The sequence below is a fragment of the Mya arenaria genome, chromosome 7 (assembly GCF_026914265.1).
Source record: "Mya arenaria isolate MELC-2E11 chromosome 7, ASM2691426v1".
Classification (NCBI taxonomy): domain Eukaryota; kingdom Metazoa; phylum Mollusca; class Bivalvia; order Myida; family Myidae; genus Mya; species Mya arenaria.
In genome coordinates, this window is record NC_069128.1 from 63,937,292 (window position 1) to 63,950,113 (window position 12,822).

General features: G+C 34.2%; 1 protein-coding gene across 7 annotated transcripts in view; it reads left to right on the forward strand.

Annotated features, from left to right (window-relative positions):
• The window catches only part of LOC128240241 (rho guanine nucleotide exchange factor 28-like), a 115,922-nt gene that overhangs the window by 44,562 nt on the left and 58,538 nt on the right, over positions 1-12,822 (forward strand). For all 7 annotated transcript variants that reach the window (XM_052956775.1, XM_052956779.1, XM_052956777.1 and 4 more), the window contains 3 exons: positions 3,597-3,693; positions 4,230-4,439; positions 6,040-6,163. In XM_052956775.1, coding sequence (XP_052812735.1) covers positions 3,597-3,693; positions 4,230-4,439; positions 6,040-6,163 — 431 coding nt within the window. The remainder of the gene's footprint in view (positions 1-3,596; positions 3,694-4,229; positions 4,440-6,039; positions 6,164-12,822) is intronic.

A 12,822-nucleotide genomic window follows, 5' to 3' on the forward strand; every position in this document is an offset into this window, starting at 1 on the left:
AAAATAAAAAAGTTGTCAAAACATTTAATCTGTCAGAGTGCAGCTTTAATTATTCCCTTCATTAGCTTGTCCTGTTCTTTTACAGCCTTACTGTTGTTGTCATTAACAATACGTTTTAACTCTCATGCCATGAGTTTAAAAGAATGTTCAGGATATTGAGTGAAACTTGGTACAATATATATGTATTGCCAGAGAATATACATGTGTGCAGAAGGGCAATAACTATGACTTTTATAATTGTGTAATTCTACACCTTGTTAAACTGAAACCCTCTTACAAAATATTAGCGTTCATTTGCACTCCCCAACGCTCTTGTAAACAGTCATCTGTCTATGACGACCCTTGCTTATATCTGTTTAGGATTATGTCCTCACTTAATGCTGTTTATGATCATCCTCACTTTAAGCTGTTAAGGACCATTCTTATGTTGAGCTATTTAGGACCACCCTTACTTTAAGCTGTTTAGGACCATCCTCACGTAAAGTTGTTTTGGGCCGTCCTACTGAAATCTTTTTAGGACCATCATCACTTAAAGCTGTTTAGGACCATGTTTAGGACCATGTTTGTTTAAACCTGTTTACAACAGCCCACACTGATACCAGTTTAGGACAATTCTCACTTAAAGCTGTTTAGGACCATCCTCACTTAAAGCTGTTTAGAACCATCCTTGCTTAATGCTGTTTAGGACCAACCTCACTTAAAACTATTTAGGACAATCCTCACTAAACACTGTTTTAGGAACATCTTCACTTAAAGCTGTACAGACCATCCTCCCTTAAAATGTGTAGGACCATCCTTACCTGAAGCTGTTTATGACCATCCTCCCTTAAAACTGTAAAGGACCATCCTTGCCTAAAGCTGTTTAGGACCATCCTTACCTAAATCTGTTTAGAACCAGCCTTACCTTAATCTGTTTAGGGCCATCCTTGCTTAAAGCTGTTTAGGACCATCCTTACCTAAATCTGTTTAGGACCATCCTTACTTAAATCTGTTTAGAACCAGCCTTACCTAAATCTGTTTAGGACCATCCTTACATAAAGCTGTTTAGGACAAGCCTTACCTTAATCTGTTTAAGACCACCCTTACCTAAATCTGTTTAGGACCAGCCTTACCTAAATCTGTTTAGGGCCATCCTTGCTTAAAGCTGTTACCACCCTTAATAACTACCTCCTTTACATAACTACCTTTCTTTGGTCATGTGCATTTGTTTTCCCAGGGCTGATACAACTCCTAGTATGTTATGAATATTTAGATGAAATAATTGGAGCTAAGATTGATGTAGCTAATCAGATTTACTCCTTATAAATAACGGACCTATACAGTGAATGGAGTCAATGATGTATGACCTTAAGGTTGCCTTAAGTTGAATATTGAATATCACCCGTGGTTATTTCGGGTCATGTCAAAATGTCTCAGAAAAAAAAAGAAGAGTTCATGACATAACTTTTCTGAGACATTGCTGAGTGTAAAAAGGCTGAAAATGCCTACGTGCAATATTAACTAGTTAGTTACATATTAAAGACTCGTAAAATATTTGAGAACCTATAATATTTCGAAAATAGAATTTAGGTTTCAAAATAAAACTAATAATTGACAAAGAAATTGGATTTCTCTACACCTGATGCTTGTTATTGAACGCTTGGTTATAAACTGGGTGAGTTTGAATTAGGTATTTCTAAGAAATATGGAGACCTAGATGATGTTTGGTTACCAGACGTTTGATGCATTTTCATTTTCTGCAGCTATGTGGTGGGTTTTTGCTTTTCCTTGGCATTATTATGAGTAGGACTTGATCAATTATTTTCTATTTTTTTATCTGTTGTGCCTCAGTTAGATTTTATAGTTGTTGGCGGGCAATTAATTATGCGCTGAGTTGCATTTGTAGAAATAACAGCAAAATTTTAAAAAGGAAATGACAATATATTAATGTCTACAGTTGAAACCAATTTGGTGGATTTGCTAGGATTGATTTCCTCATTGGGTTGAACTGGATGTAAAGGACTGATTTTGTTTTGCACTTTGTAAGCATTCCCGCTTGGCTTGATATTGGCGAGGCTTGAATCTTTTTGGTCGGTCCCAGGGATATCAAGCTTTCAATGGGTTTCGACTGTACTAATAAAAGAACCAGATAAAAAGCCAAAAATAAGGCCATCCTTAAAAAGATGTTTGCAGTGGATGACCGCTTCAATTTAATGTCGCAATAATCTCGAGCTCATGAGCTCATAAACATTGTTATATATGCTGTTGTGATATATATTAATTTCTGACGAACTCAATACCCATGGAAAGTATTAGGCCACAGCGTAAACCAAATTATTCCCATTAATGGCCTTAAAAGTTTCATTGCTGCCAATAAAAGATTTAAAAGACAAATCACTGTATAGGTCCGTTATTAATAGCAAATAATCCGATTAGCTTCATCGTTCTTACAACCAATTTCGACCAATATTGAATACCAGCCCAGGAATCATTCCCTTATCTGTATAAAATCTTTGGCATAAATATTCATAGTGCGTCATTTGTATTATAACGTTATTAATTAGGTGATTTCATATTGGCCTAGTTATTTGTCCGAGGTTAGCTGTATTTGCCTGAGCCTGAAATACAAAGTGGTTTAATTATTCAATAGGTTCAAGTATTCCAAATTGAGTTATACGAAGCACATTTTTTTCAAAACAGTCCGAAAACGGAAAACAAAATGGCTACTTTTAAAAATAATTTTCAGCATATTTCTCATATTAAGCGAGTTTCGACAGCCAATGAAAATGGCCCATTTCTCCAATCCTATATTAGGCGGGTTTTGTAGCCAATCAAAATGGAGGAAACTGATAATAGGCGAGTTTTGTTTATATTGGCCGAGTTTGGTCAATATTGAGCAAATTCTGGCATTGTCTTCAATTGTCTGGTATTGGTACAGCAATTGTCTCTGTATCTCGTCAAATATGTAATAGTTGATTAATAATATAGGATACGAACTGGGTAGTTAGTCATAATATTTATTTCATATATCTGTAAATGTTTAATGTAAAATTTATCTTTAAATATGGTCATACATATTTTCTATACTACACACTGTTTTCTGAACACATATCTCATATTTGCATAGTTCGCATGAATCAATTTACTTCTGAAATGTATACAAAAATATTTTGGTTTATTTTTAAAGCTTTTTTTAAGGTATTTTTTATCGGAAAAAAAAAGAAGATGTAAATAAATATGAAATAAAAGAAATATTTATATTAAATCTCGGTTGATCTAAAGCTTATTATGTTGCTGCTGTCTTATGGTATATGTGGGTTATAACAAACCGCTTTATGTTATACAACTCAAAAATCAACTGACTAACTTAATATTTCTTATGTAATATAATTAATATATATAACTTAGAATTTAGGAAACAATTATAGTTGAGTTACGAAACATTTCTATGCAGATTTAATGCATTTATTGTATGTGTAATATTTCTACTGTTCACCAATTTGACATGATTTTGTATGCAAAGAAATAAGCGGAATAAAAACAGAGAAAAAAAAGAATTTTATAAATAGATGTACATGAACAAAACAGCTTTATTTATGCTGTATGTTTTTTTCCAGGACCTGCGTGCGGAGAACCTAGCGCGGTTCAGCACATCCTGTCCATCCCTCGACAACGAAAGTCGAAACTCCCCGCTTCCGGTTATAGATGAAGCAGGTAGGAAATTTTTATATTGATTAAAAATTATGATAGTTGGACCTAGGTTGGGTAGAGAATCTAGCGCAATTATGCTCTTCATGTCATGAATGAAGTACAGTCGAAACTCCTCTTGTCGAACTCTGTAATCTGGATGTTCCAATGATGTCAACTTAATTTGGGTTTAATTAGACATGTTTTGTATTTCGGTTATATTGAATGTTCGTTACCTCAAAGTTTACAGTGGTCCCAACAACATCTACTTTTGACTGTAGGTATGCTTATTATTTGGAATTTAAGCTTCGTTCATTACTTACAGCCCGATCCTCAACTCTCACAACTCCATGTTATGCCTCGTAGATGAAGCAATATGAAACTAAAGAAACATATTTTTTATATGAATGCTTTGGCCAAATGTTGAGATTAGCACTGAAATCAAATTTATCTTTTTAATTACTATAAAGGATATGACAAAATACCTCTGTTAAAAAATTATATTCCAAATGATCCATTTAACGGTTTCCATGCCATTTATTCATTATTTGTCTCCTATTTAGACCATCACAAGTCTATGGTGGACCTTGCGGATGACAATGTGGGGGACTCTGGCGCAAGCCCTGCATCCATGTGTTCGGGGGACGTGTATTCTTCAGGTCCTGACATCGCTGACGGCTCCGACGGAGTCCATATCATAGTTGACGGTACTACAACAGACAGCTCCACAGACATTGGCCTAGAGACTCAGGAATATGATCGGTTTCTTAATGGTGAGCTCAACTCTGTTAAATTCGAATGTCTTCATATAGAACCCAGAGCTGTCCTTCTACATATGGGAATGGGGACCTTGGCCCTGAGATAGGGAAATTAAGTGTTCTTTTAGCTAAAAAGAAGAATTGTGACAGTTGACTGAAAAAAAATTGAATGAAGTCAATGATGTATGGCCTTAAGATTAACTAAAGTTGCATATTGAATGCCACGCCAGCTGAACTGAATACAAGACTCACTTTTTTTAATAATTTTAGAAAAAATATTTTGTAAGATATATTCTTACATGTATATGAAAAGCAAAATTGCCAAAGTCATAATTGTGACACAGAATATTGGTTAATCTTAAAACATGATACTGTGATTTATGAAAATAATTGTTAAAATGATATTATTTTCTCAAAACAGTTTATGCCATTCTCAGGTGTGAAGTTTTTATGAAAATATGTTATAAAGCATTGAATTGGATGTTTTCAACAAAGGGATAAGTTATTTTTGAATTTTAGAATGGTATTAACAAATGAATGTCTATGTGAATATGTGAATGTCCCATGTGTCACATTGTGATTGAGGATAAACAACATTTCAATGCTTGAAAACATTAGGCATCATATAACTGTTGAATGGAAAACAATATAAGTCTTTTCACATCTTTCTTTATTTATCTTACGTTGTTCAACACACCACTATTTAAAAAATATCACTTCAAATTCAAATTGGGTTGTGACAACAGAAATGGCCCGCTCACTGATATAAAAATTTGTATAGGTGTTATGCACCAGTCAATTGTAACCACGGCCCCCCCCCAGGTCCGGGGTATACCGATGATAGCCGGGGAAATGTTGTTTTTTTTTTAAACCTTTCAGCTCCGCAGTGCCGGGTGAATGTTGTGGTAGAAATAGAGAGGGAAATGGGCCTAACCTAAGGTCCCTTGGGTGCGGGGGCATTTGGCGGGGATTTTACCGTCAGTTCATCCCTGCAGTGCAGGGATTTTAGCCGGGGTTGCCTGGACCGAAAGTGAAAGTCCCTGCTGTTCCCAAGATCTGGGGTAGCTGTGCTTACAATTGACTGGTGCATTATACAACACTTGCATGTAAAATAGACAGTAGTCATATGCATTAACATGGCAAGTCTCAAAATAACAAATAAAACTATTAGGATAGTGAGATACTTACAGAAATGAAAGGTCAACTGTCTTAGATCAGATGTAAGACTAAGAAAAATTTAAAACCCCAAAGTGAGTTATTTCCCATTCTGTGGTAATATTTTATTCATCAGCTATAAGAAAGTTTCAAAGGGGAATAAATCTGAATTATCACTTTCTACGATCATTAATATCTTGAGCCTCTAATCTATACACACCAATCAAGACCATTGTTTGTAATGCCTAATCTGATTTGCTATGAAATCAAATCGTGCTTTCAGGATTGGACACAATGTGACTTACACATGGTGAATTACAGAAATTTTTACTGAACATTAAAACTTTATTTGAAACAACTGTTCCTACCTTCCCTACAGTAAAACAAGAAGAAATTGTTACCATAAAAAATATTTAAAAAATGCTACGCCTCCATTTATTTTCCTGGTTACTCATTGCAGACTTCTATGGGGGCAACGTTCCACAGGTGCGTCGCCGTAGTTTCAGTCCACAGCCAATGAAACCCCCTGTACTACAAGAAAGGGAACCGGACAACAACAACATGCTCATACATGCTAACAAGAGGTAGGAACCAGTATATTCAGTTTTAGAAATTGATTTTCTCTAAGTTGTTAAATCTTTCAACTGTGTCCTGATTCAATATTAATGCATTTTGGATGCGTTTCTAGAGTTTATTGAACAGGTTCCAGGTCATATCCTTCATCGTGCTTGGAGTTAAGTTTAGCAGATCTTGTCAGCCATCTCATGAACCAGTTAAAAGACCCTTATCAAACTATCTTGGTTATTTATGTTTTATGGGAACATGAACTGCACACAGGCAGATGGAAGGAACTCTTTGAATTCTCTTGAAGAAGCTGAATTTAATGCTGTCTTTAGATTTTATAACATCATATATCACAGTTTTTTTTTGATCTTCAGAAAATTAAAAAAGGCTGTTGTTAAAGCATTTGTGGCAGCAACCAATCATTGACCTCATAATTGTTTAGTAGTAACTTTAATGTTGCCCATTTCTGGAAAACTGTTATTGATAATCTCATGAAACTTAGTAGTTTGTGGTAGGATTATTGGATGTGCTTGCCGGCTGTCTGTCTAGTTGTCTTGTTTATCTTTCTCAGAGTTATGACCCTTTGTTCTTGTACTATTAGTGCACATTGAGAATGTTGTTAGCGCCAACATGATTGCATTCGATTTTTCTACCTTTTTACAGTGACTCAGCATTGTTCGTAGATATGAGTCATTCACACACACTGTTTTCCAATCACATTCATGATGGCAGACTGCCAGCAATATTGGATAATTTTGTATTGCACTCTTCTTCAACAGTTGGTGTTGCATCTATAAAATTCTTGATACTTCACAGAAATAATTGGCTTAAGCAGGTGTGGTGCATTAACTGATTATTTTCAAATCAGATTCAAGATGGCTGACTGGTGGCCATATTGGATTTGCTATATATTTCATGCCCTACATAACTTGCACAGTTTCACATCACATTAGTTTGACCATCAATTAATCTTGAATTATCTTCCTTTAATCTTGTTTGACGGTCACAATATTTTGGCCAGAAATTGCTGTGAGTTGTGACATTTGTGAAGTACCTGTATGATTGAAATAAAGGGAGGGTGGGGGGTTGCGGACAAAGATTGTAATCCTATATGTTTCAAGTACCATTTTTCTGAAAGAAACAAATATTATGTAGCGATGTGCACCGTATGAACAGAGAAAAACAGATGAGCAGTGCCATCTTCATCTGGTGCCCTTGTCTATTTCATTGAGACTATGGTCATTCTTCTAGAGGAAAATCAGTGATTGGATTTAAAAAAATGCAGATAAAGAAATCCCATATCTTAAAGGGACGGTACACCAGATTGGCACCAAAAAAAAGTTTTCTGTAACGAATCTCAGGACAATTATTTAATATAATGTGTTATGCTTTGATATCATAATTGTAAAAAAAAGTACCAAAATGTAAAACAAAAATTGTGTCGGAGACTGAGTTCGTACCCGTGTCGCCCAAATTGCAGTCCAGCGTCGTATCCACTGAGCTACGACAGCTTACTCTAATTGGGTGACATAATTAGGCTATAGCCCTCACTCGGTAATATCAAGTGATAACACCGACTAGCCAATCATGCATAAAGAATGAATTCTACTAGGTAGACATACCCAGTAATCTTTTGTAATGGAAAAATACGTAATTACTGCTAAACTTAAATAAATTGTAAACTATGTGGTTCTTCAGTTAGTAAGTTTCAATGCATTGTACACATTAATACCAAGTTTATGACGGTTTTCGACAATTTTCTTTTTTTCTTGCAAATTGATCATCTGGTGCACAGTTGCTTTAGCATATACAGATGAATATAAGCTATGTCTAGCATATTATCAACACATCTTCATTTCAATGATGTAACTTTTTATCGACATATTTTATTGAAAAAATGAAATGCTGTTGCATCAGTGTTTTTAATCAGACTTTAATTTCAAACATGACATATTAATATCTAACTTAAAAAATCTTAATCGTATTCAAGATATCATTAAAAAAAATCAGGTACAGTAAAAATGTCATTAACATTTAAAAAGAACACCTGTGCCATGTGAACATTTATATTTTCTATATTATGTTAAAAATTTAAGTATTGATGTAAACAAAAGGAGAAACCAGGAAATGGTAACACAACATAGCTCCCTATGACGCAGCATTTTAATTCCCTCCAAGCCACAGATGCAACCAGGAAATTGTTTCGATATGCTGCTTTCTAATGCAGGAATTTACTGTTACAGCCTATATTTCAAGAGGAACTTTTTCTGCCATTTACCTTTGACATAAAACAGACTTGCAGTAAAAATTCATGAAATGTTTCTTTTCTGAACATTTTCATAAAATGATAGATAATGGTAATATGTTTAGTGATATGCTCGTATTATCTGTCAATAATGTTGAAATAATGTATTTTACAGTCTATGAATGAACACAGGTATTGAATTTCTGGGAAATTAGACGATAAATTCAATAAAAATCGACTTATCTTTTTTGAAAATTGAATGAAAGGAAGAAATCACTTGAAAATGTATAAAATAAAGGTGTTGTAAAATATTTTTATGACATTGTATGGTATTTAGGTTTAGACTTTATAAAAATTTAGGTTAGGGCAGTGGTTAGAGCACTTGTTTCTCAACCAGGCACCCCTGGTTTGACTCCCAGCCATGGCGCATGTGAGTTTGGGTTGTGGGTAACCAATTCCGACAATTGGGCTTCTCCAGGCTCTCTGGTTTCCCCCAACAAGACTATACATTAACTTAACAAGAAAAAAATCTTTTGAAAATATATGAAATGAAGGTTTTATAAAATGTTTTATGACATTGTATGGTATAAGGTTTGGACGTCATAGAATTTAGGTAGTCTGGTAAGGGCAGTGGTTGGTGTGATTGTTTCTTACCAAGGCATGTTGGGTTTGATTCCCAGCCTGGGTACATGTGAGTTTGGTTTGTGGGTAACCAATTCTGACAAGTGGGTTTTCTCCGGGCTCTCTGGTTTCCCCCCCACAATACAAGACCACACTCTCACTTAACAGCGTGCCAACGAAAGTGATTAATATAATACTGTAATAACTTGTTTCACAATCATTGTAAAATATAAATGACAGCACAAATTGAAATAAATAAAATCAAAGTTTTTCTAAAACGTGGCATTGTCATAAAATACATGGAAAATCAAAAGACAATGTTGTATTGTTAACATCTTGTTCTATAGAGGCAAGAAAGTAACAAATCTCGAAATATATCAGACTGTAAATATGTTTTAGTCATTAACTGCTAACAGACAATGAGAAAAACATGAAAGAGTTATGTTGTTTATTTGTTATGATGAACCCTGTCAGTGGGACTTGGCTGAAATGCAGCTGATTTTCATGGCACTCATAAATCACTGTCAGTAAGGCCAGAGATGTTTTATTCTCATCCCCACATGCTATTATTGAATAAAAACACTAATTGGAAAAATTTCTCATCGGACAGAAAATGGGGGACTTCTTCAAAATTGAAGCCTCAATCTTATGCTTTTTATTTTAAATATATCGATGACCTCAGTTCAAAATGCCGAAGCTGCAGTTTTTCTTTTTCGGAATTTTTACATCACTAAAATTGTATAGGCGAGCTGCATCTAACTGAAAAATGCCGAGTAAATAGTCCAATGAGAAATTGGTTTTGTATCATGTGATTAGAATGTTGAGCAGTGATTGGACATCTCACAGAGAAGCAAAAATGCCGAACCCTCAGAAATTCTAACTGCAACAATTGTAACATCTGCATTTTGGAAAAAAAAAACGTGTGATCAAATTACCAAGATTAAATACTAAAAACTTTGCTACTGAAAACGTGGGATTTTGTAGCTACGACATTTGAAAGTGTGCGTCTGAGGCCATCGATATACTCCATCCACACATCTTACAACTTTTAAGCGTACCTTAACCTATTGCAATATTTAGGTCATAAAATTCTCTTTTGTGCATTGTCCGTCCCTCTTTCATCATCAACATTCAGGTTGTGAAAGGTCTAATTTTAAATGCAGGTGAGATTCTAAAGTGGGTTTTTCTTTGGCCTAATTGTCTAAGGTCAGCTGAAATTGGTAACTATAGTGCCAGACATTGGTTAGTGTGTTTTGCTCATTGAAGCTCTGGAATTTTGACTTGCTAGTGACCCTTTCTCTGGTATGAAGCAATTATTTGCTCCTAAGGTATTTGGTTGCTTCAAGTTCAGTTTTGACTTTTCATCAATCCAAAATTATTTGTCTGTCAGTGGTAAGTAGAAAACAATTAAGGCAGTGCATAAATATTTTTTAGGTGAGATTTTTTGCTTGTGTCTGTATCTGCCAAGAAAAAGAGGCAAGATGATGTCATAGCATATGTGTCATCAGCCATCACCTTTTCACCCTTCTTTGCCGAAGCCAATAACCGGCTACTAATCACCAATGGCCAGTTTTATATTATGAGAATTTCACTATTCATTAAAATGATGATTCTGAGTGATAAATATACTGCTTCATTTATATTTTACTTCATTTGTTCAAAAATGAAAAAAGAGTGTGTTTTCCCCCATAAAATGGGCTATGGTGTATGCCCCATAACTCAGGTTAAAAGCCCCTGTCAGGATGCACAAACTTTACCTTCCAGGCCATGACTCAAAACTCACTCAAGATATTTCTATGATCATTTAAGCACATTTTATGAATGACAATTATAATCCACACTTATATTGCATGGCCTTTAACTGTGACTTTATATAAGATATTTGTCTTATTTTTCCCCTTGACTTTGACCTTGTATGTTTTTTTGAAGAAATGAAGTTGAGGTAACGTCATGTCCTTGATGTTGTCAATGTTAGCATTGTGGTCATTATCATTCAATAACTTTTAAACCTTGGCTTTTATTACTTCATGATATTCTTATGAAAATTGGAACACATGTTCACTTTGAAAATACAATTAAATAGCTTTTAGTCCCATAACTCTGGGTAAGATAATAGTCCAGTTATTCCCCTTAGTTGACTGAAAAGGTATTATAAGGAGCATTGACATACACTACAGCACTGTGTTGGTCGTATAATAAATGCAAGAAAATAATAAAATTCTAGTCTGAACAAAATATTGAATTTCTAAATATGTGATCTTGAACAAAAGAAAATAATGAAATTCTAATATATTTGAGTTTGAATGGAAGCAAATATTGAAATTATAAAGCTGTGAGTTTGAACAGAAGGAATTAATGAATTTCTAAATAGATTTGAACAGAAGCAAATATTGAAATTATAAAGCTGCAAGTTTGAACAAAGAAAATAATGCAATTCTAAATATATGTGAGTTTGAACAGAAGAAATGAATGAAATTCTTAAACTGTAAGTCGAACAATTATGAGGAATGGAATGTTTCATACCTGGTATTATACAGGCATTGCAGTGCTCAAGGAAGTTGAATGATAAACAATAGTTGAAAATTTGGCAGGTCTAAATCTTTTCCGAAGGCAAATCTGTCATCGTGTCTTGGCTGTCTTCAGACATGAAGATTAATGCAGATATCTTGGGAAAAAATAGGTGAAAAGAGAAAAAATAATATATCAAATATTGATGCTTGTACTCATGTATAATTCTGTCCGGTGCAAAACATGATATTTTAATTTTTATGTATTACATGTTGAAACGAAAATTCAAGATTTTGTACAAAATTTTCCCTGAAAAAAAAAGAAGTCTGATGTTATATTTAGTTTGAACAATATATAGTTTTTTACAATGATTGTGAAGAAAGTTATGATAACTTATTAAGTCACTCTCGTTGGCACAATATCTGGCGGAAGTGTGGTCTTATGATGTGGGAAAAATCAGAGAACCCGGAACCCCCCCCCCCCCCCCCCCCCCCCCTATTGTCCGACTTGGTGACCAAGCACTAACCAATCTCTCATGTGCCAAGGCCTGGAATCTAACCCAGGTTGCCTCGGTGAAAAGCAAGTGCGCGTAGCTCTGCCCTAACAGACAACCGATAATTTGAGTACATGTATTAGCCAATGCACTTTTAAAATAATGAAATGTACATTTTTCTTCTTTTCTTCTCTTTTTAATGTTGTGTACTTTTAATTTTAAGACAGGTTTTTTTTATGTTTGGTGTTAATTATTTGGCCAAATATAATTTTTACTACCTGTAGCAATTATTAATTTTAATAAAAATGAGGTTTATTGTCTATATTATATATCTTACTCATTTGTATAGAATTAAAATCTTTCTATCCAAGCCAGATGTATTTTAGAAATAAGCCAAGAAAATTATTTTTCTCAAATTCTGGTAGGTATTTCGAAAAAATGTTATGCCGTCTTAAGCCTTCTTTAGTTGATATTACTGTCAATAAGTCTTAAATCAAACTTAAACTTTAAAAGTACACCCAAACTGTAGAAAGTTTGATTGAAATCAGATGAAACATCACATTTATGTGATATCAAAATATGCAAGTTCAGTGTATGTTCTAAGAGTGCAAAAAAAGTATTGTAGAAAATTTTATTGAAACCATCTGAAACTGTGATCATTAAATTTGGTGCTGAGCTATAAACTTTTATTTTAATGAAGAGTACACAGAAGCTGGTAGGTAAATTTCAAACAAATTATGTGAAATTAGGTTTATGTGATAATTAAAACTGACATAGTATGTTTCCAAAATAAACAAATTTGCTCTAAAGAT